The sequence below is a fragment of the Artibeus jamaicensis genome, unplaced genomic scaffold (assembly GCF_021234435.1).
Source record: "Artibeus jamaicensis isolate MK-2021 breed Jamaican fruit bat unplaced genomic scaffold, CSHL_Jam_final contig_2259, whole genome shotgun sequence".
Lineage (NCBI taxonomy): Eukaryota > Metazoa > Chordata > Mammalia > Chiroptera > Phyllostomidae > Artibeus > Artibeus jamaicensis.
In genome coordinates this window covers 1293836-1312821 of record NW_026521468.1, presented here as the reverse complement: position 1 = coordinate 1312821, position 18986 = coordinate 1293836, and the positions used below count along the sequence as shown (strand labels likewise).

Genomic DNA, 18986 nt, shown 5'->3' with positions numbered 1-18986 from the left:
ATAGGTTGGTTATCTCTGTTTTGCTTAGTTCTGTTTCTGGGGTTTTGTTCTCTACTTTTATTTGGGCCATAATTCATTGTCTCTTCAATTTGGCAGCCTCCCTGTGTTTGTTTCTGTGTGTTAGGTAGAGCCGCTTTGACTCCCCGTCTTAGTAGCTTGGCCTGTGTAGAAAACGCACCTGTAAATTGTGCGGAGTGGAGCCTTAGGTAATTGCCAAGGAGGGGCACCCCCTTCACTTCCTTGTGGCTGTGTGGGGAAGGCTTGGAGAGGGGACAGTGCTGCCGCCTGGCTTCTGGCCGATCAACTTGCACTTGCCCCATTTCCAATCACTTCACCCCCTTCCACTATGTGACTGGTGCCCTTCCAGCTGCTGCCCAGGTGGGCAATCCCAGAGGGAGTGGGTTTGTGTATGTTCTGAGACCGTTTTGGACCTTCAAGCAGTGAAAATCCAGTAGTTTCTTCTGGCCAACCCCCACTAGCCTTTACAGCCAGAGGTAATGGGATCTATCTTCCCTGTGCAAGAACCCTGGGCTGTGCAGTCTGGCCTGGGGCTGGGATCACCTGCCCCTACGTTATCCCTCCCATTAGTGCTGCAGCACTGCATTCCCCTTCCACAGCTCTGCCCCTCCTCCTCGTCTGGATGAACATGTCTCCTTTAAATGCTTGGCTGTCGGACTTCCATACAGCTGGATTTTCCGATGGTTCTGGGTGTTACTAGTTTTGGGATCTGGTTGTGATTCCATGGTTGCGAAGGAGGCGATGTGTGTCTACCTATGCTTCCATCTTGACCTGCTACAGATAATTTTTTAAATGTATTTCATTTTTATTCATTTATTCAACAAATATTTGAGCATCTGCTAGGCGCTGGGGAAGTAGCAGTGAACAGAAGAAAGTCTTTGTTCTTAAGGAGCTTACATCCCTAGCAGGTGGTGGTGGAAGGAGCTAAACCAGAAAATAAACACTATATTGGAGGGTGATGGATAATGTGAAGAAAAATTCAGCAGAGGTAGATGTACTGTTTTAGATAGATTGGTGTCAAGGGACATCCATGCAGAGACCTGACTGAGGCGAGGGAGTGGGCAGTGTAGCTGTCTGTCTCCGGGAAGGGCTTTCCAGGCAAGGGGAGTACGTACAAAAGGCCTGGGGCAGACGTGTCTGAGGCGTGTTTCAGAAGCAGAAAGGAGACAGGTGTGAGCGGAGGGGTCAGCAGTGGGCAAGGAGGTGAAAGAGGCATCCAGGGGCAAAAGGGATTATCTGGTGGGCCACAGTCAGAGTGTGGATTTTTTTTTTTGAGTTGGTTTTAAGCAGAAGAATAAAATGGTCTTATTTATATTTTGAAAGGATTTGTAATGTGGGCCACAGGCTGTAGAGAGACGCGGGCGAGAGCATCGGGAGCAGTTGGGAGTTGAAGGCAGTCTTCTAGGTAGGACATGGTGGTGGCTTGGACTGAGGTCGGATCACAAGAGCAGTGGAGCTGGAAAGAAGTACTCACATCCGAGATGTGCTTTGAAGACAGAGCCAACAGAATTTATTCATGGATTGGGTGTTGTGGGGAGGAAGAGGAAGAGAGAGATCGGAGTCAGACCTTATTTTCAAGGTTTTCAGCTTAAGCACGTGCAAGAATGGAGTTGTCATTTGCTCAAATGGGGAAGATTGGAGGGGAAGTTGGTGGGGAGAGGTTTTTAATAGAGGGGTTAGTGTGGGATACGTTAAATTGAGGTGCTTGTTAGATGTTCAAGAGCACATACTAAGCAGGCAGTCAGATATAGGACTGTGAGTTCATGAGACAGGATAGGGCCAGAGGTGCAAATTTGGGGATAGTCAGTGTATAGTTATTTTGAAGGAGTGGGACTGGGTGAGTCATGCAGGAAGTGAGAGCATAGAGGATAAAGCAATGAACTATTTTAATACTTTTAACAGCAAAACCTTCTTCTTTGAAATTGCACATTCTTTTCTCATGGAAGTTGGACTCTGTATAAAAGTGGTATTCTATCACTATGTCAGTAAAAATGTCATTTTCGACACCAAATGCAACCAACTACCTCAAATTTAGGGCATGAAGCAGCAACCATTTCATGATGCTCAGGGATTCCGAGGCCGGACTTTGAATGGGCCCGGCAGAGGTGTCTCACCTGCGCTGCGCAGCGTCTGTGACCGGCTGGGGGCTGTCGTGCGCCTCCCTCACACACGCGCCTGGGCTGGGGTGGCTCAGGGGTGGTCTCAGCGGGAACTGGAGACCCAGTGCCGCCTTGTGCGCTCTCCTTTCTGCCTTGGGCTTCTCACAGGGTGTCTGCTCGGTTCTGGACAAGGAGCCTTCAGAGAGAATCAGGCGGAGGGCATGGCCTTGGAAGTTGCATGTGGATACTTCTGTCACACTGCTGTTTGGAGCAGCCACGGGTTTAGCCAGGTTTAAGAGGAGGGGACAAAGATCCTTCTTCCAGTGGGACAGGTATTGAAGAATTTGGGGTCATGGTTTCCAACCACCACAATGTTCTTTGAATTTGAGGTTCTGCCCCCATTCCGTAGTTACTTTGAAGGAAGGAGCTCTAAGCCAGGATCCACGGATATGGACTCTCAGCCCCAGTTACAGATTGCTTCATGCTTGGGAAAGTGGCCTACAGAAATTTGCAAAAAGGTTCTTCCTTCTCTTCCAAAAGTTTGATCTCTATAGTGGGTTTGTGATGTTGAGATTCAGGAATTAAGTTTTCGTTCTCTGCTTTATTTCAGTTGGCTATTTTAGAAGAACATTACTAACTTACACAGTGTTCTGGATCATTCTGCATCAGTGGATGTCCTTATGACTCTTTCATTTGGGCTTTGGCCAAAGACAGCAGAGCCCACAGCTTTTCCCAGCAACTTGCCCTTTTCCCTTCAGCTGTCTTCAGGCCTGGAAATTTTGACATGACAGTATGCTGGCCCAACCTACGATTATTTCTCAAAGGCTGTACTTCTTCTGTTTTAAAAAGTTGGCAGTCTGCCTCGGACCCCTGCGAGGATGTGCCTGCCAGCATTCACAGCTCACTGGAAGGATGCTTTGCTTCTCTCCAGAAAAACTTCCAAACTCTAGGTACAGCCAGTCATATAGGGTAGAGCTCATCCCATTTTCCCAGAGGTAGAAGCCCCATGGGTGTCGTGCTTGTGGCCATCAGTGGCCGTCCAGTAGAAAGTGTTGCCGCACATGTGCAGGTGGCAGTGAAGGAAGCTGTGAAGGAAACCCTCGCTCGTTTTGGCACCTTGCGTCTAATACTCGGTTGGAAGCCCTGGGTCTGAATGGATATGCATGAGGGTTTGCCAGCAGAGAGCAGAGCTTCTCCTCAAATGGAGACGGTGGAATTAAAACCAGAAAAGGGTTCAGCTGTGTGTGTAGGTGCTGCAGGCATCAGAGCCGAAGCGGTGATCGGACCGGAGGTGGGTGCGGGACAGCCTCTCTTACACTCACTAGCAGGAAGGGGACGTGCAGTGCGACGGAGGGGAAATTCCCATTTGAGGCCGGAGTATCTGTGAGGAAGGAACAAGGTCTGCGAGGGGTGGAGGTGAGGGAGAGAGACTTAGGCAGGGATAAAGATTTTACGGTGGACGTTGAGAAGTTAGTTATGTACTTCAGCTGGGGGAGTGCTGCGATTTTACTCCTATTGAAAGGTCAGTGCAGGACCATCGTTGAATTTTTCATAAAGCAAAATGGAAAGGATTGTTCTGCTCCTCAGAATACAGCGTCTTAGCCTGGAGAATCTGGCATATCGATGTAGTTGTACTTCACACCTGTGGTTTATTCACTCGAGAATCTTTTTTGAGCCCCTGCTGTAGGCCAGGCCCTCAGCTGGGTGCTGGGGGTGAGGGAGAGGACACATGGGGAGTAAAAGCCGAGCGTCTGCCTGTCCTCCTGGAGCTGGCAGTCCGCACAGTGGTTATTAGCGCAAGTTAGGGCATCACAGTGCCCAGGTCCAAGCCGTGAGGATGGGGGTGGGAGGAAGGCGTGTGGAGGGAGGCCTCGGTGTTGTCGAGTAGCTGGGGGCAGAGCAGAACGAGTGCCACAAGCTGTGGTGCCAGCTGACGCAGGAGAGGCAGGGCTCCCAGGCCACCTGTCGCATTCCGAACACTCACAGACACTTTATACCACGTGCTTCGTGTGCGTTAACTCTTCAGTTCCAACAGTGACCCTGGGAGGTACGTCCCGTGTTCTCCCTCTTCTTACCGATGGGGAAACTGACACACAAGGAAACAGAATAACTGGCACCCACATACATCTAAGTGGTGGAGTCAGAGTTCACTGTGGCCCCAGAATACGCTCTAAGCACATCACTCTTCTGACTTCATGTTATATCTTTTGTTTCATCCTGAGAACAGTGCAAAGTCATCAGCCTATGTCATTTATTTGTTTATTGGAGAGAGAGGGGGAGAAATCAAATTTTTTATTGTTCTGCTTATTTCTACATTCAGTGGTTGATTCTTGGATATGCCCTGATGAGGGATCAAACCTGCAACCTTGGCACATCAGGACAATGCTCTAACCAACTGAGCTACCCGGCCAGGGCAAGTCTGTGTCTTGAAAGGTCTCTCTACAGCGTGGAAATGGCCTGCAGCAGGGCGAGCCTCTGTGGGGAGACAGTTCGAAGCTCTTCTTGTGGCTCAGCCGCACTGTGGCTCCAAGACTGGGGGAAGGGTGGAGTTTATCAGTCAGCTGGAATACAAACCCTGGACATTTTGGGGTAAATAGCAATTTACTACACTTATAGCAGCATTTATTCTTGGATCGCAGCAACCTTATGTCTTGAGGGAACGGAACCTGATCCTAATTTACAGACTGAATAGTCTGCAGAGGCCGTCCAGCCCAGTTGCTCTCCGAGTATCAGGGTTACTGCTGTGATATTTCTCAGGGCGAGCACTTAACCTCCATCTGAATACCAAACGCAGTAAGGACCTGAGAGGTTGTCCCTTGCTCCTCCTCACTTTCCTTGAGTTGCCTTTGCCCTTCAACCAGTCACCAAGTTCCATGTCTCCCTCGTTAGTATCTCAGGAAGATGTCTACTTGAAAACCTTTCTTAGGTGCTACCCAAGTTCAGGCCACCACCATCTCTCACCTTGACTATTTCTTCCAGAGGGATCTTTCTGAAATGTAAATCAAATTATCATTTGTCTGCTTAAAACTTGGCAGACCTCACCATTGCCCTATTCATTACCCAAGAGCCTTCCCCAACCTCCTCTCACGCCACGGTCTCCTTATGCGTTCTCTGCCGTGTTCTGCTTCATGACAACTGCTGCCCCCCCCCCCCCCGAGACTGTCATCCAGTTCACTGGGAGCGAGGACCAGGGCCCGGCTTCTCAGAGCCCCTTCGGTGGTTCTGCTGTGCAGCTGGAGCTGAGCCTTGACCTCCGCTCGTTCTCCCGGCTCCCGGTGGGGCCACACACTAACCTTGTGGGAGGAACTTAGAGATATTGAAACCTGGTCCCCGCTCGCAGCGATTCCAATTTGGTATCTGGTTTGGTTTCCAGGCAGCGCTATGTACTTACTTATTAAAAAAAAAAATATCTGCCCTTGTAATTCTAATCTGCAGCCAGAGGGCAGAATTTGGGAATAGATATTATGGGGAAATGGACCGAAGTTCTGGAGAGACTTACCCTTTCATGTACTGATCTCCAAGAATGTGAAGAGCCTCTTCTCTGTTATTTAGTTTTTTTCTTTGCTAACCCCACTTCCCATTCTCCAATTCTTCTTACTGGACAAAACATTCGAGTCTTTGGACTTCTTACACCCTGACTGCCCCTCCCTGATGCTTTTGTTGTTTAGGATGCCATTTGAAACGTGATAGGACTAGAGTATCATTCTAGGTAGGGGCAGTTTCAGCAGCCCCAAGAGACCCTTCAGTTGTGACTCTACATATGTCTGTTAAAATACCATAAGGTCACAGTGGCTTGGTGTCATGGTTGACGCTTGGGTTACCGAAAGATCAGTGAAAACTCCCACTCTGGCATAATGGCCAAGAGCAGGAAGTCTGAAAACGGACCACTGTGTCCAGGTTAGGATTCCAGCTCCACACCTTTAACTACCTGTATGACCTTGGGTGACTCACCAAAAACCCTGTGCCTCAGTGTCCTCCTCTGTGAAAGGGTTAAAAATAGCATCTATCTCATAGGATTGTAGTGAAGATGAAATAAGTAAATAAATATAGGTCGAGTGCTTAAGGCAGTGTCTAGCACATAGTACTATGTAAATATTAACCGTGATCATTAGTTATTTGGATTGCTCTTAAACCAAGGTAATTTCTTCTCTTTTTCTCTATTTGGATATCACTTAGTGTTTTTACCTTTTGTCTTTTTAGTACCTTTTTAGTTTTTGGTTTTTACCTTTTGTCTTCTGTCTTTCACCTTTCAGGTGAACTAGGAATGATTAGGGCACCGCCCAGTCCTTTTGTCCTCTTCTTGTCCCCTTGCGCAAACCCCAAATCACTGCGTTGCTACCTTCCTCCCGTGGGATGTGATGCAAAGTCTGATTAAAATGCATGTGTTTACCTAGCAGGGAAAACTGACTTTATCATTTAACTTGGCTAATCCAAGGAATTAGTGTAGGTTTCCCTGGGCATTGAAGCAATGTTGATGAAAGGGATTCCACACTGCGGGGAAGGAACAATATAGCAATGAGGCCCACACTCAGTGCCCTGTTGTGGAGGAAGGATGCTGTGCATCCATTGTGGTTTAAAAAAATTTTTTACAACAACCCTTAAAAGAGAGGGTACTTCCTCATTTTACTGAAGAAGAGGCCTGTTCAGTAGTCAAGTGATGTTTCCCAAACAAGCAGCCAGGGAAACAGCAGCCAGGGCTGGCACCCCTGCCCAGCCGGGGTAGAGCCTCTTGTCTCGTGGCCTTGAACCCCACTGCTTTGGAGGGATGTGTCTGGTTGGGGGAGCGGGAGAGCCACAATGTGGGGAGGCCCCGTGACACACAAACTTGGTCTGTTCTGTGGTTTTTGTGTAGTCAGACCAGTTCTCAGGCAGCCTCAACCATAAACTGCACACTTACTAATCAACAACGCATGTCTAGCTGTGTTACTTCCAATTCAGAGAAAATTACATTCGTAATCGTGGTTCGATTCCCAGTCAGGGCACATGCCTGGGTTGCAGGCCGGTTCCCTGCAGGCCAGTTCCCAGCAGGGGACGCACGAAAGGCAACCATACATTGATGTTTCTCTCCCTCTCTCCTTCTCCTCCCCTCTAAAGATAAATAAATGATCTTAAAAAAAAAAAAAAGAAAATTACATTTGTTAGGCGCTTGCTCCTTTAATCTGAAGTATTTGTCATTAAATATAGTGCCCATCCCAAATGAAGTATGGACAATACATCAGTTTGTCTTTTTAAATGTCTTAACACTGTTAAATTTGAAATAATAAGGGGTCTTGGTAATTCATAGTTCTTCGATGTTTTTTCCCAAAGACAGCTGGGTGAGCACTAGATTTGGGGTAATTCTTTTGGTTTTGTTTTTAAAACCCTGGCTGCCCTTCAAGGACCAGAGGTTTCCTTTCCTTTTTGCTGTTTCGCATTCCTGGTAGTCTCCGCCTCTCAAAATTAACTGTAAACCTGATGTATTTTTTCTCTGTTTCTGGATATACATTAGATAACTATGCAAAGGTGGAGTAATGATAAGGTTTGGAATGGGAAAAATAATGTGTTTGGCACAAGATGCTTTTTTAACTCTTTCTAGAAGAATTAAAGTAAAATAAGAAGGAGGAGGGGAAAAAAGACTTTTTTGGCTCCAGGGTGTCATTAAAAACGGTTTTTTTCTTATTTCTCCAAGCTCTAGCCCTCAGTAATTTAGTACTCCTTTCATATATTCAATTTTGGAACGTTTGTGGGGAGCTGTAATTCAAGTTCTCTTGCATCTCAGTGTTCATTTTTGTGAGGAAGAGTTGGTTTCTGACTTTAGAGCAAATCCTATTATTCATAGTTGAAATACTTGAGTGTTACAATAAGTATGGATCAGGTTAGGCACTCAGGTGTTAACATTTGGTCATTCTAGGAAATCAATATTAGATTTATGTATAAACTTGTTATAAAGGCATACATCTAGTTTTAAACCTTATAAAGGTACTATTTGAATTTGTAAGCAGTGAAATTGTTTGTCATGCCAGTGCACTTATTTTTACTTTGTATTTATTGATTTTTAGAGAGAGAGAGAGGGAGGAGCATCAATTTGTTGTTCCCCTTATCGATGCCTTCATTGGTTGGGTTCATGCATGTGCCCTGATTGGACTCAAACCCACAACCTTGGTGTGTCAGGACAGCGCTCTAACCAACTGAGCTACCTGGCCAGGGCCCAAGTGTTTTGAATCATCTTTTTTAAAACTGAAATTTTAGTCTTACTGTCTAGGGTAATTATGAATGGTTAAGTTAACAACAGTTCAATAAAGCTGCAATATTTAAATGTGGACTCCCTCTCGCTCATTGTACCTTTAATCCTACAGTCAGTGTTTCATGCAGGTTGAGTGTCTTCTTCTGGCGTTAATTGCCTTTCATGTCTTCTCCTCCCTAGTTTACTCTAAGGAGTTTGCAGCTACTTCATATTATTTTTGGAATGTGATGTGAGAATCAATAAATTGGAGCTTGCAAATATAAGTAAATCCAGTGGGTCTCAGTGGGTTTAGTAGGATTATATTTAAACCACTAATAGAAACCAAATGGTTGTTTTCTGGACTTTAAACAAAAATTTTCTTTGTATAAAAAATGTTAACTATATAATAAGCTTTAAAAGAGAATACAAAGCTGTAAAAATACTATGATCCCAACTTAAAAAAAAATGTATATATATACATACTCTTGAGAAAGAGTAAAAGGAATTAGACCAACACTATGTCATTTATAGTTCCAGACAGTGGGGTTCCCCCCCCCCCAGTTTGCACAGTGAACGTTATTACTTTTATAATCTTTTAAAAATATTTTCTTAAAGGGCTGTTTTCTACAGCAGTAAGTGCAGCTACATTTCTATGTTACTTTATTTATACTCTGCCTTAGCCACCGAGCCTTTCCTGACAGCAAAGAGGATTGTTGTGTAAGGAACAATAAAATACCACGGGAATGTTCTATTTAAGATATGGATATTTCTAATACAGAGTCTGGCCAACACCCAGAGAAAAATCGCGTGACATGTTATGAGGCGGAAAGTATCTTCGGATCACTTTCTGTTCTGGACGGGCCTGGTTTTCCTCCCCCTCTTCACCTTCTCCCCTCCGGCCCTCACCCCGATTGTAAACCCACTGGTGCGTGAGTGCGAAGTCCAAGTCTTAATGTAAAAGAAGTTTTATGAAATGATGTCATGAAACTCTTTGGTAAGTGATCCTGGCTTATGTTTCTCGACTCGCCGTGGTTAGCTTAGATGGCAGCCTGTGAATGAGAACTGCGACTTGGGCCCGACCTGTGGCGTGATCTTCATGGTGAGAAGTTCCCCGTCAGGCCGTGGTTGTTTGTCTCATGACTGTTGTTGGTAAAGTTATCCCCAAGGGGTTGAGAAATTCCTGTTTTGAAAAGTCCACAAAGTCTTTGGTGACTTACTGTTTCATTTTTCTTTTTCTTTTTTCTTCAGCTGTAGAAAATAGTATCACTTTTCCTTCATATGCTAACATTTACTGTCTTCTAAGCTAAATTCAGTAAACACCTTGAGAGAATTAAGCCCCGAGTCATACCCTGGGTGAGCGAGCCACCGTATGAAATGAACTGACCTCTCTCCTGTGCACGCAGAATGGTGCTCGGTGCTTAAATGGTTGTGCAGATCACTTTCTGTGTCCTGGGGTTTGGTGAAAGTGGTCATTAAATCACAGACTCAGAATTATTCCAGAGGTAGGAAATGCTTTAATTAGAATTTAATGGAGTTCTTTAGATTAACTCACCATTTGAAAAACGAGAAATGAGGTTGGGAAATAAATTGGCCTCTGTAAAATTTTTTTCCAGTAAAACAGTTACCACAAAGCTAGTTGGCACTGGTTTTCCTAGATAACTTGGCGAGATCGCTCAGATACGCTCTTCTTAGGAAGAGCATTGGGTCTGAGCGCACTGGGGCCCCTGTTGGTTAAACAGCGTTTGCAGCTAAGCAGCCAGTGTGGAGATCGCTATCTGGTGCTTTGCCCTCCAGCGACTACGCTGAGAAGGGGAACATAACATGAGTCATTGCGGCTGCTTGAATTTTTATGGAGAAAACTTACCTGGTTTCTGGTTTAAGAAACAGCACAGTTATGGTTCTATTTACTGAAATCCCAACTAAAATCCCAACAACGACAACGATGACATCCTCTGAGTTATGGACTAGAAATGACTTGGACAATCTTCGACAGTTTGTTGTTTGTTAATGGAACATTACTTTGAAAACGCCAGTATTCATGAATGACCCCAGTGTTCATCTGCAACTGATCTGGATTAAACGGATGTTACTTAATGGTTTTATCTGAGAGCGTCAGGGAACAGACTGTAATGGCTCTATGTCTGTATCAAAGATAAGCAACTGACAACACTGGAGTATATTTCGAAAAGTAGGTATCTATTTCTTTAAATCACTTTTTTAGAAGAACCACAGCTTTTTGCTTACGTAAGAGCAGCAGTGTTCAGTAAAAGTGGAATAGAAGTCATATGTGTAATGTTAAAGTTGCTAGTAGCTATAGTAAAAGAAGTAAAAAGAAATAAGTGAGATTCATTTTAATACTATATTTTAGTTTACCTAATATAGCCAAAATATCATTTCAGTACTAGTGAGATAGTTTACCTTTTGTCTTTTTTTACTAAATCTTCAAAACCCAGTGCGTATTTTACACTGAAAGCACACCTCAGTTTGAAGCAGCGGAATTTAAATGTCCAGGAGCCATACGGGGGGCAGAGACCACTGTACGGCAGGTCTGGAGTTTCAGTTCATTTGCATTGCAGTGGAATCAACATAAATTGGCCTAATATACAGCTTTCTATGCAAATCAGGTCCTGAGAAACGTAAGGCAGATACTGATGCTTTTAGCCTATGAGGCAGATTTTAACTTAGTTCTAATGCGAATATTTTTAAAAATATATTTTATTAATTATGCCATTACAGCTGTTCTATTCCCCCCTTCATTCCCCTCCACCCTGCATACCCCTCCCCCACCATTCCCCCCCTTTAGTTTATGAACGCGTGTCTCAAGTTCTTTAGATTCTATATTTCCCCTACCATTCTTGCCCTCCCCCTATCTATTTTCTACCTACCATTTATGCTACTTATTTTCTGTACCTTCTCCCCCCTTCTCCTCCTCCCACTCCCCTGTTGCTAACCCTCCATGTGATCTTTATTTCTATGGTTCTGCTCCTGATCTAGCTGTCCTTTTGTTTTAGGTGTGGTTGTTAATAACTGTGAGTTTGCTGTCCTTTCACTGTTCATCTTTTTTATCTTCTTTTTCTTAGGTAAGTCCCTTTAACATTTCATATCATAAGGGCTTGGTGATGATGAACTCCTTGAATTTGATCTTATCTGAGAAGCACTTTATCTGTCCTTCCATTCTAAATGAAAGCTTTGCTGGATAGAGCAATCTTGAATGTAGGTCTTTGGATTTCATGACTTGGAATACCTCTTTCCAGCCCCTTCTTGCCTGTATGGTCTCTTTTGAGAAATCTGCTGACAGTCTGATGGAAACTCCTTTGTAGGTGACTGTCCCCTGATCTCTTGCTGCTTCTAGGATTCTCTCCATTTTAATCTTGGCTAATATAACGATGATGTGCCTTGGTGTGTTCCTCCTTGGGTCCAACTTCTTTGGGACTCTTTGAGCTTCCTGGATTTCCTGGAAGTCTATTTCCTTTGCCAGATTGGGGAAGTTCTCCTTTATTATTTGTTCAAATAAGTTTTCCACTCATGGCTGTTCTTCTTCCCCTTCTGGTACCTCCCTATAATTCAGATGTTGGAGCATTTAAAGATGTCCTGAAGGTTCCTAAGCCTCTCCTCATTTTTTTGAATTCTTGTTTCTTCATCCTTTTCTTTCTGGTCATTTTTTTCCTCTTTCTGGTCCACTCCTTTGATTTGAGTCCCAGTTTCCTTTCCATTACTATTGGTTTCCTGTGTATTTTCCTTCATTTCAATTACTTTAGCCTTTATATGTTCCTCTAATTTGTGACTAAAATCAACCAGTTCTGTGAGCATCCTGATCACCAGTGTTTTGAACTGTGCATCTGAAAGTTTGGCTATTTCTTGTTCGCTTAGATTTATCGGCTCTGGGACTCTGAGTTGTTCCTGAGTCATGTTTTGATCTGTTCGTGTCTGTTACGTATGAGGAGCGGAGCTTTAGTTTTTCACCAGGGCAGGGCCACCCAGGTAGCTGGTTTGTGGTGCTGTATGTGGGGGCGGGGTCAGAGAGGGACAGTGGCGGTTCCCCCTGCCGCTTCCTGCCGCTGGGGCCTGTGCGGTCCATGTCACTGCTAGCTTCTTCACCGGTTTCTCTGTGCGTGAATGTGTGACCGCAATCAGTCCTCAGTGGGTCCACCCCCTTGCACCCTCAGTGGGTCCAGCGCCTTGTGCCCTCAGTGGGTTCTTCCGCTTCTCCACATTTGGGATCCGCCCACGGCTGCTGGCGCACCTGGGTCGTACTCCCGGGTGGGTCCCGTGGATCTTTCCTGCCCGACCCCGCTCTGCTGCTGGCTCTGCCCCTCTTACTGGTTTTGGCTGAAGTGTTCGTTGTTGTCAGACTTCCGTGTAGTTCAGTTTTCTGTGGTTTGGCTGCGTTTTTGTTGCTAAAACTTTGTTGTTTTTAAACCTAGTTGTGCAAGAAGGCGCAGTGCTTCCACCTACACCTCCATCTTGGCGGAAGTCCCTAATGCTAATATTGAAAGAGAGTTCCAGTGACCTTTGGTTTCTTGGTGAGGGTCATACACACCCTGGTGATAGAACGTCAGCATGTAGCAGGTAGTCTGCTCTGAGAAATAAGTGAATCAGGAGGTCCGGTTCCGTGTGTGTATTCAGTCTTTCATTAAATGTCCTCACTGTCCCAGAAAACCAGCTCTCTATACTTTGATGTGTATAGATACCTTAGTTTTTGACTATTACTCAGTTATTTTTACAACTTCTTAAGGCTACATGTTCAGTGTCGCTATTCAGAAAGAGAACTGAAGGTGGTTGGCGGGTTGGTTTCTCATACCTGAACATTTCCTTTGGGGTGGTCACTGACCTGAGGATAATATATATGCCTGGTATTTAGCTTCTCTTCTCTCTTCCCAGACTGAGAAATGTATAGGACAAAATTACTTTTTGTTGAGTGGGAGAATCCTAGGCAGATCCCTGCTTATACTCTTAAACCTGTAGTTTAGAGTTAGCCCTCTGTCTTCCCTGAACATCCACACCCCACGTGTTGGTCTTTGTTCAGGTTTACTCTGTGTACTTCCCAGGGCATTGAAAGAGCTGTATGGTGGAAAGAAAGGCTCTAACAGCTGTCGAGCATCTGTTGTAAGCTAAGCACAGAGCTGGGGCCTTAGAAATATCTCAGCAGCCTTACGGGATGGGAATTATGATCTCTTTTTACAGACAAGGAAGTGGAATTCTGGAAGTCATTTTTCAACTTCACATACCTCCAGTAGACAATTACAGACCTTGGCACCATGCCCACATTATCATCACCTTTCGAAGGAGCTGTGACATAGTTCCAGAAGTAGAGATTGTGATTGTGTGTGTGTTGCTCTGAGCTGGCAGAGACAAGCAGGATCCTTTCCAAAGCATCTCTTACCCCTAATCATGGACCTGACGCCTGTGTTGGGTAGACAGGGTGTTTCTGGATTGTTTACCCTGCTGGGGCTTGTGGTGACCATATGACCCCTTTGGTTTACAGTTGGGACCTCTGACTGCAGCAGGATGGCCCAATGGAATCAGCTACAGCAGCTCGACACACGGTACCTGGAGCAGCTTCATCAGCTGTACAGTGACAGCTTCCCGATGGAGCTGCGGCAGTTTCTGGCCCCTTGGATTGAGAGTCAAGACTGGTAAGTCCTTCCTGAGAAACTCCCCAAGTTGTTAGGTTTTGGCTTGCATCAGGAAGCATGATCTGTTCTAGCTTAACTGTGTGCCATTTCATTGAAAAACGTATGGGTACAGGTGACGGGGTGAAAGATCAGGAGATAAAGAGCTATTCTTGACCTTGTGTGAACATCTTCTATATTAGAAGCACACACATCGGACCACCTGCTTGCTAGTGGGTGTTTCTAGGACTGATTTGGATCTCACTAACTTGGTGAGATCCTCTGTGTGTTCTCTGATGCTCTGGAGATGTGCTACCAGTATTTATCTGGATGAGAATTCTGTCATGGGTTGAAGTTGGGTCCTTGCATATGATTTCCCTTTAATTAAAAGAAAGAGACAGAGTAAGAGAAATGGACTTGTTCATAGAGGAGATAATGGCACAGAATTCCAACAGCTGTTTCCTTCACTTCAGCATGTTCAGATTCAACTGTTAATTTTGGCTTAAATCAGGGCTATGACCTAGCTTTTCCAGAATTTGGTGAGGGCCAGGAAGGTGATTCAGAGCTATTGGAGATGGGCCGTCCTACTCTGGGATTGCTCATTTGCTACTAATAATCTGACCACAGAGTTGACTGAGAATTTAAAGGAAAACACCATGCAATATTCTGTATAGACTATGAGTGGCTAATAGTATCTAGAATAATTTTTATAGTGATTAAATTGCTGATCGGTATTGTTGCCAAGCAAGTTAAACGTAAAATGGTGAGTGGATTAAAGTATTGGGTTTGCCTTGCGTTTTATTTTTCCTCCTTCACCTGGGTTTTTTCCCCAGGGATGGTAACGTGGGTGTGTGTGTAGATTTCAGAGTCATTCTTTATCGTTCTTCCTTTTCCTAGGGCGTACGCGGCCAGCAAAGAGTCACACGCCACTCTGGTGTTCCACAACCTCTTGGGTGAGATTGACCAGCAGTACAGCCGCTTCCTGCAAGAGTCAAATGTTCTCTATCAGCACAATCTGCGGAGAATCAAGCAGTTCCTTCAGGTGTGATGAGAACCTGACCCAGCAGAGAAGGGTTTTAGCTTTCTCTCCTGGAAGTATTTCTTTTCTCATTTGAGAACCTATCTTGTACTTGAAATCAAAGAAGTAATTAGCCCTGTTACCAAATCTTTGTGTACTCACCCAAGGGCATCATTACCTGAAATTCACTTCTTCGGTCAGTTGAAGTAATAGTGATTATTATGTTAATATTACATTAACATGTTAATAACGTGATTGTAACCAGAGCCTCCCCTCACCGGAAGATGAGGCTGCTTACTTTTCATGTTAAAGGTTTGGCCGTAATTGGACGCAGCAGGACCTAAGCCCAGGGTAGCAGACTGGCCAAACCATCAGAGGAAGTGCCTTCTCTCGCAGCCCGACAGACCGCCGCCTTCCCTTCTCCCCTCGTCCCCCACTGATCGCAGCCAGGATTTGAGGCCTTTGTTTCCCTGTTTCATGTAGTAAATGTTACGCTCAATGTAGGAAGACTGTAGCTTTAAGCCAGCAAAATTCCCATCCACATCTCCTTAGTCTACCACTGCTTTTCACTCTCCTCCTGTTCTCCTTACAGAGCAGGTATCTGGAGAAGCCCATGGAGATTGCCCGGATCGTGGCCCGGTGCCTGTGGGAAGAGTCCCGCCTCCTGCAGACCGCAGCCACCGCAGCCCAGGTGAGACCCGGGCAGGAGATGCGCCGCCCTTCTCGCGTGCAAACATGTGCTCTCGTGTGGTCGTTAGGACGTCAGGACGCACGCAGCCCTCCGGGGCAGAAGTGGGTGTTAATGTGGGTGTTTGGGATTTTTGAATTTTGTACACTGAAAATCACTTAATTTTTTTCTGAATATATAATTTCTTCCCCTTAAAAAAATTAAAACATTGCAGAAAAAGTACAAGTAAGAAAGTTTCTTAAAAATTTGAAATGTCACTCATTCCCTCCATTATTTCTTCCCAAGAAACCAACATTAAGAGTCTGGTCTAAATCCTTTCACATCTTCCTCCATAAACTGTGCAAAACACACACACACACACACACACACAATTTAAATGGGCTTACTTTTCTTCATCTTGCTTTTTTCATTTAATGCAAATCCTTCTAAGTCAAGTAATATAAAGCGAACTAATTTTTTTATTTGCTGCTTCACCGTCTGGTGTGGAGCTGCCGAAACTCAGTCACCCCCTTCGATAGACATTCACTTCATTCTGTCGTTTTGTTATAAATGCTACTTGCAGTGTCCCTCTGTATAGATTCATGCTTTGATTTCTCTATGATAGATTTTTATAAAAGAAGTTTTAAACATTTTTTTTAAGGATCTTATTTATTTTTAGAGAGAGGGGAAGGGAGGGAGAGAGAGGGAGAGCAGCATCACCGTGAGAGAAAATCATTGATTGGTTGCCTCTTGTAAGCACCCCGACTGGGACTGAACCCACAGCCCAGGCATGTGCCCTGACCGGGAATCAAACTGGTGACCTTTCGCTTCACGGAATGGTGCCCAACCCACAGAGCCATGCCCGCGGGGACTCAGTGATGTGTTTTCAGAACGCAGCACGTGTGTGCGTGGTCTGTGGCGCTGTCATGTGGCAGCAGGTGTCTGTGCCGCAGCTCAGGTAGTAGCACTGAGAGGTATTCGTGACAGAGACTGAATGACCCACAGAGCCAAAAATGTCTGCCTCCTCGCTCGTAGAAAGTCTGCAGCCGCTGACCTGGGGCTGCCAGTGGACACCAGAGGCCTCAGCCCAGGCCTCTCTGTTATTTTCTCTGTGTCCGTCGCCTGGCATGTGCGCAAGTGTCTTTATGGGTGCAGCCCGAGGAGCTAGGAAGATGAGCAGACGTGACCCCTGCTGGCAGGCCTCTCGGTCGGGTGAGATTGTAGGCACACACACTCAATGTGAGAAAAACATGCAGGAGGACGTGAGTCATCCTGCCCAGGGAAGTCAAATAATGTCACCAGGAGAGCAAAAGTTGTACTGAGTTTGAAGGTGAAAGAGTTCAGGTGTGCTCCGGCGGCAGCACACGCCGGCTGAGTGGATGGTGTGTGGGGAAGCCATGTGAAAACACGGCGTGCGGGAAGGAGTGGGTGGTTCGGGCTGACTGACGTGCAGGGAGGGAAGGCTTCCGTGGTTATGAGAGTGTGTGAGACGGCCGTCTGTGCTGAGCTGGGGCGTTTACACCTGGAAGTGGCACTAGACAGCAGTTCACAAAGGAATCAGAGGTGCTGTTCTGCAGGTGACAGTGAATCACATCTGTTTCTCCTTTAAGTGCAGTACCAATCGAGAAACAGAATGGGAGTCAAATACAGATGAAAGTATCAGCCGTATTGTTGGTGGAACAAGACTGGAAAGCGTGGCGTGGGTGGGTAACCGTAGGCCTTTCTGACTCCTGGCCCCCGCAGTTAGATCTCGGGATGGAGACATTGGGTTTACAGAGCGGCTTTTCCCCAGCCATCCGCAGAGGCCTTCAGAGACCACAGACTCACAGAGATCGGTCTCCAGAACTGCTTCTAGAGACCAGGCCCTCACTCCTAGGAAGGCCAGGAGCAGGAGGAGACCTGCTCAATCTCGCCAATCAGATGAGTTGCCCCGTTTGAAGAAGTAGGGATGGAGGTGGCTTTCTCAAAACTTCTAAAGGGAGTCTGTATTCTGTGGGCTTGGGTAGGGACCATGGGAAAGGGAGAGAATGGCTCCCTGTGAAACTGGCATAGTTAGATCTGTTTTGGCGACTTCTGTTAGCAGTGTAGAGGCCTGATTGGAGGTGAAAGGATCAGAGGCACGAACATCAATCAGCAGCTGGGGTTGAAACGGAGGCAGTGGCACTAGAGATGGATTCGAGACTGCGGCACACAGAGTGGGAGCCTCTGGTGAGGCTGACGCCAAAGACAACCGGGGGCTTTGAACTTGGAGCACTGGGTGGACAGCGTCTGTCCTAGGCCCTCGGTCCCACGCCATCGACTGACATCTCTGGCCGGTGCCAGCGCTACACTGCCCTGAGCGCCGCAGCTGTTGTATGTGTGTGTGTGTTTTTTAAATCAGACAATATGCTGTTACTTTGACAAAAGTTATAACTTTCAAGTTTCATGTGCTACTTGGCCTTTTTAAGGTACCAGCCTCCCCTCCTACTCCAAGATACTGCCTCTTGATAATGGTATTTCACCACAGGACGAAATAATTCTTTATTATTCCACAGCAGTGTGCTGGACACTACGTGCATTTAAATAGGCATCCAAAGTCTGCTGTCCTAAGCTGTTGTGAAATTTTTAACATACTCACCTAGAATGAGCTTTCGGGAGGTGGGGACTTCAGCTCAACATGTCTCAGTTCAACATGTGGTCTCCTAGTGCAATCCACAGAGTAGGCCTACAGTATGACCTGGGGGTAGAAGGCCAAGGACGCAGGTGAGACGAGGTGAGAGCTTTTCTGGCGTCACACTGACAGCACCTGGAGGGCGCCAGCTGCCGCCTCTGTCTCCCTTTGTCTCCCGGTGGCAGCAGCCTCTCGAGCCAAACGGGAACGGGAGTGCCGTGGGACGGAGACTGGACGAGGTGTTTTTCTCCCCACGTCTCCTGCATTCACATGTGGCAACTCCCTTTTTGGCAGCAAGGGGGCCAGGCCAACCACCCCACAGCTGCCGTGGTGACGGAGAAGCAGCAGATGCTGGAGCAGCACCTGCAGGACGTCCGGAAGCGAGTACAGGTGAGGCGGGTCTGGGGAAAGGCCCCTTCTCCTGGGGGTATGGCCCGGGGGTTCTGCCTGTGTCTCTCTTTGAAGTTTTGGCTCCACTTTTCTCACAGCCTTTCTTTTCCGTCTCCCCAACAAGGAGCTGTTTTCTACCTCCATTCACGTTTGTTTTCACAGGATCTAGAACAGAAAATGAAAGTGGTAGAGAACCTCCAGGATGACTTTGATTTCAACTATAAAACCCTCAAGAGTCAAGGAGGCAAGTGAATCTTAGAGACGTTAGAAATCTCCTGTAGAAAGTGAGTTTGTGTTACCTGAGTTTCAGGAATTACTTGTCTCGACTCT

General features: G+C 46.0%; 1 protein-coding gene across 4 annotated transcripts in view; it reads left to right on the top strand.

Moving 5' to 3' along the window:
* STAT3 (signal transducer and activator of transcription 3) overlaps window positions 1-18986 on the top strand; it is a 55863-nt gene that overhangs the window by 18806 nt on the left and 18071 nt on the right. For all 4 annotated transcript variants that reach the window (XM_037149195.2, XM_037149182.2, XM_037149188.2 and 1 more), the window contains exons 2-6: window positions 13805-13955; window positions 14829-14973; window positions 15542-15640; window positions 18561-18656; window positions 18819-18900. In XM_037149195.2, the coding sequence (XP_037005090.1) occupies window positions 13828-13955; window positions 14829-14973; window positions 15542-15640; window positions 18561-18656; window positions 18819-18900 (550 nt within the window). In that variant the 5' untranslated portion in view covers window positions 13805-13827. The remainder of the gene's footprint in view (window positions 1-13804; window positions 13956-14828; window positions 14974-15541; window positions 15641-18560; window positions 18657-18818; window positions 18901-18986) is intronic.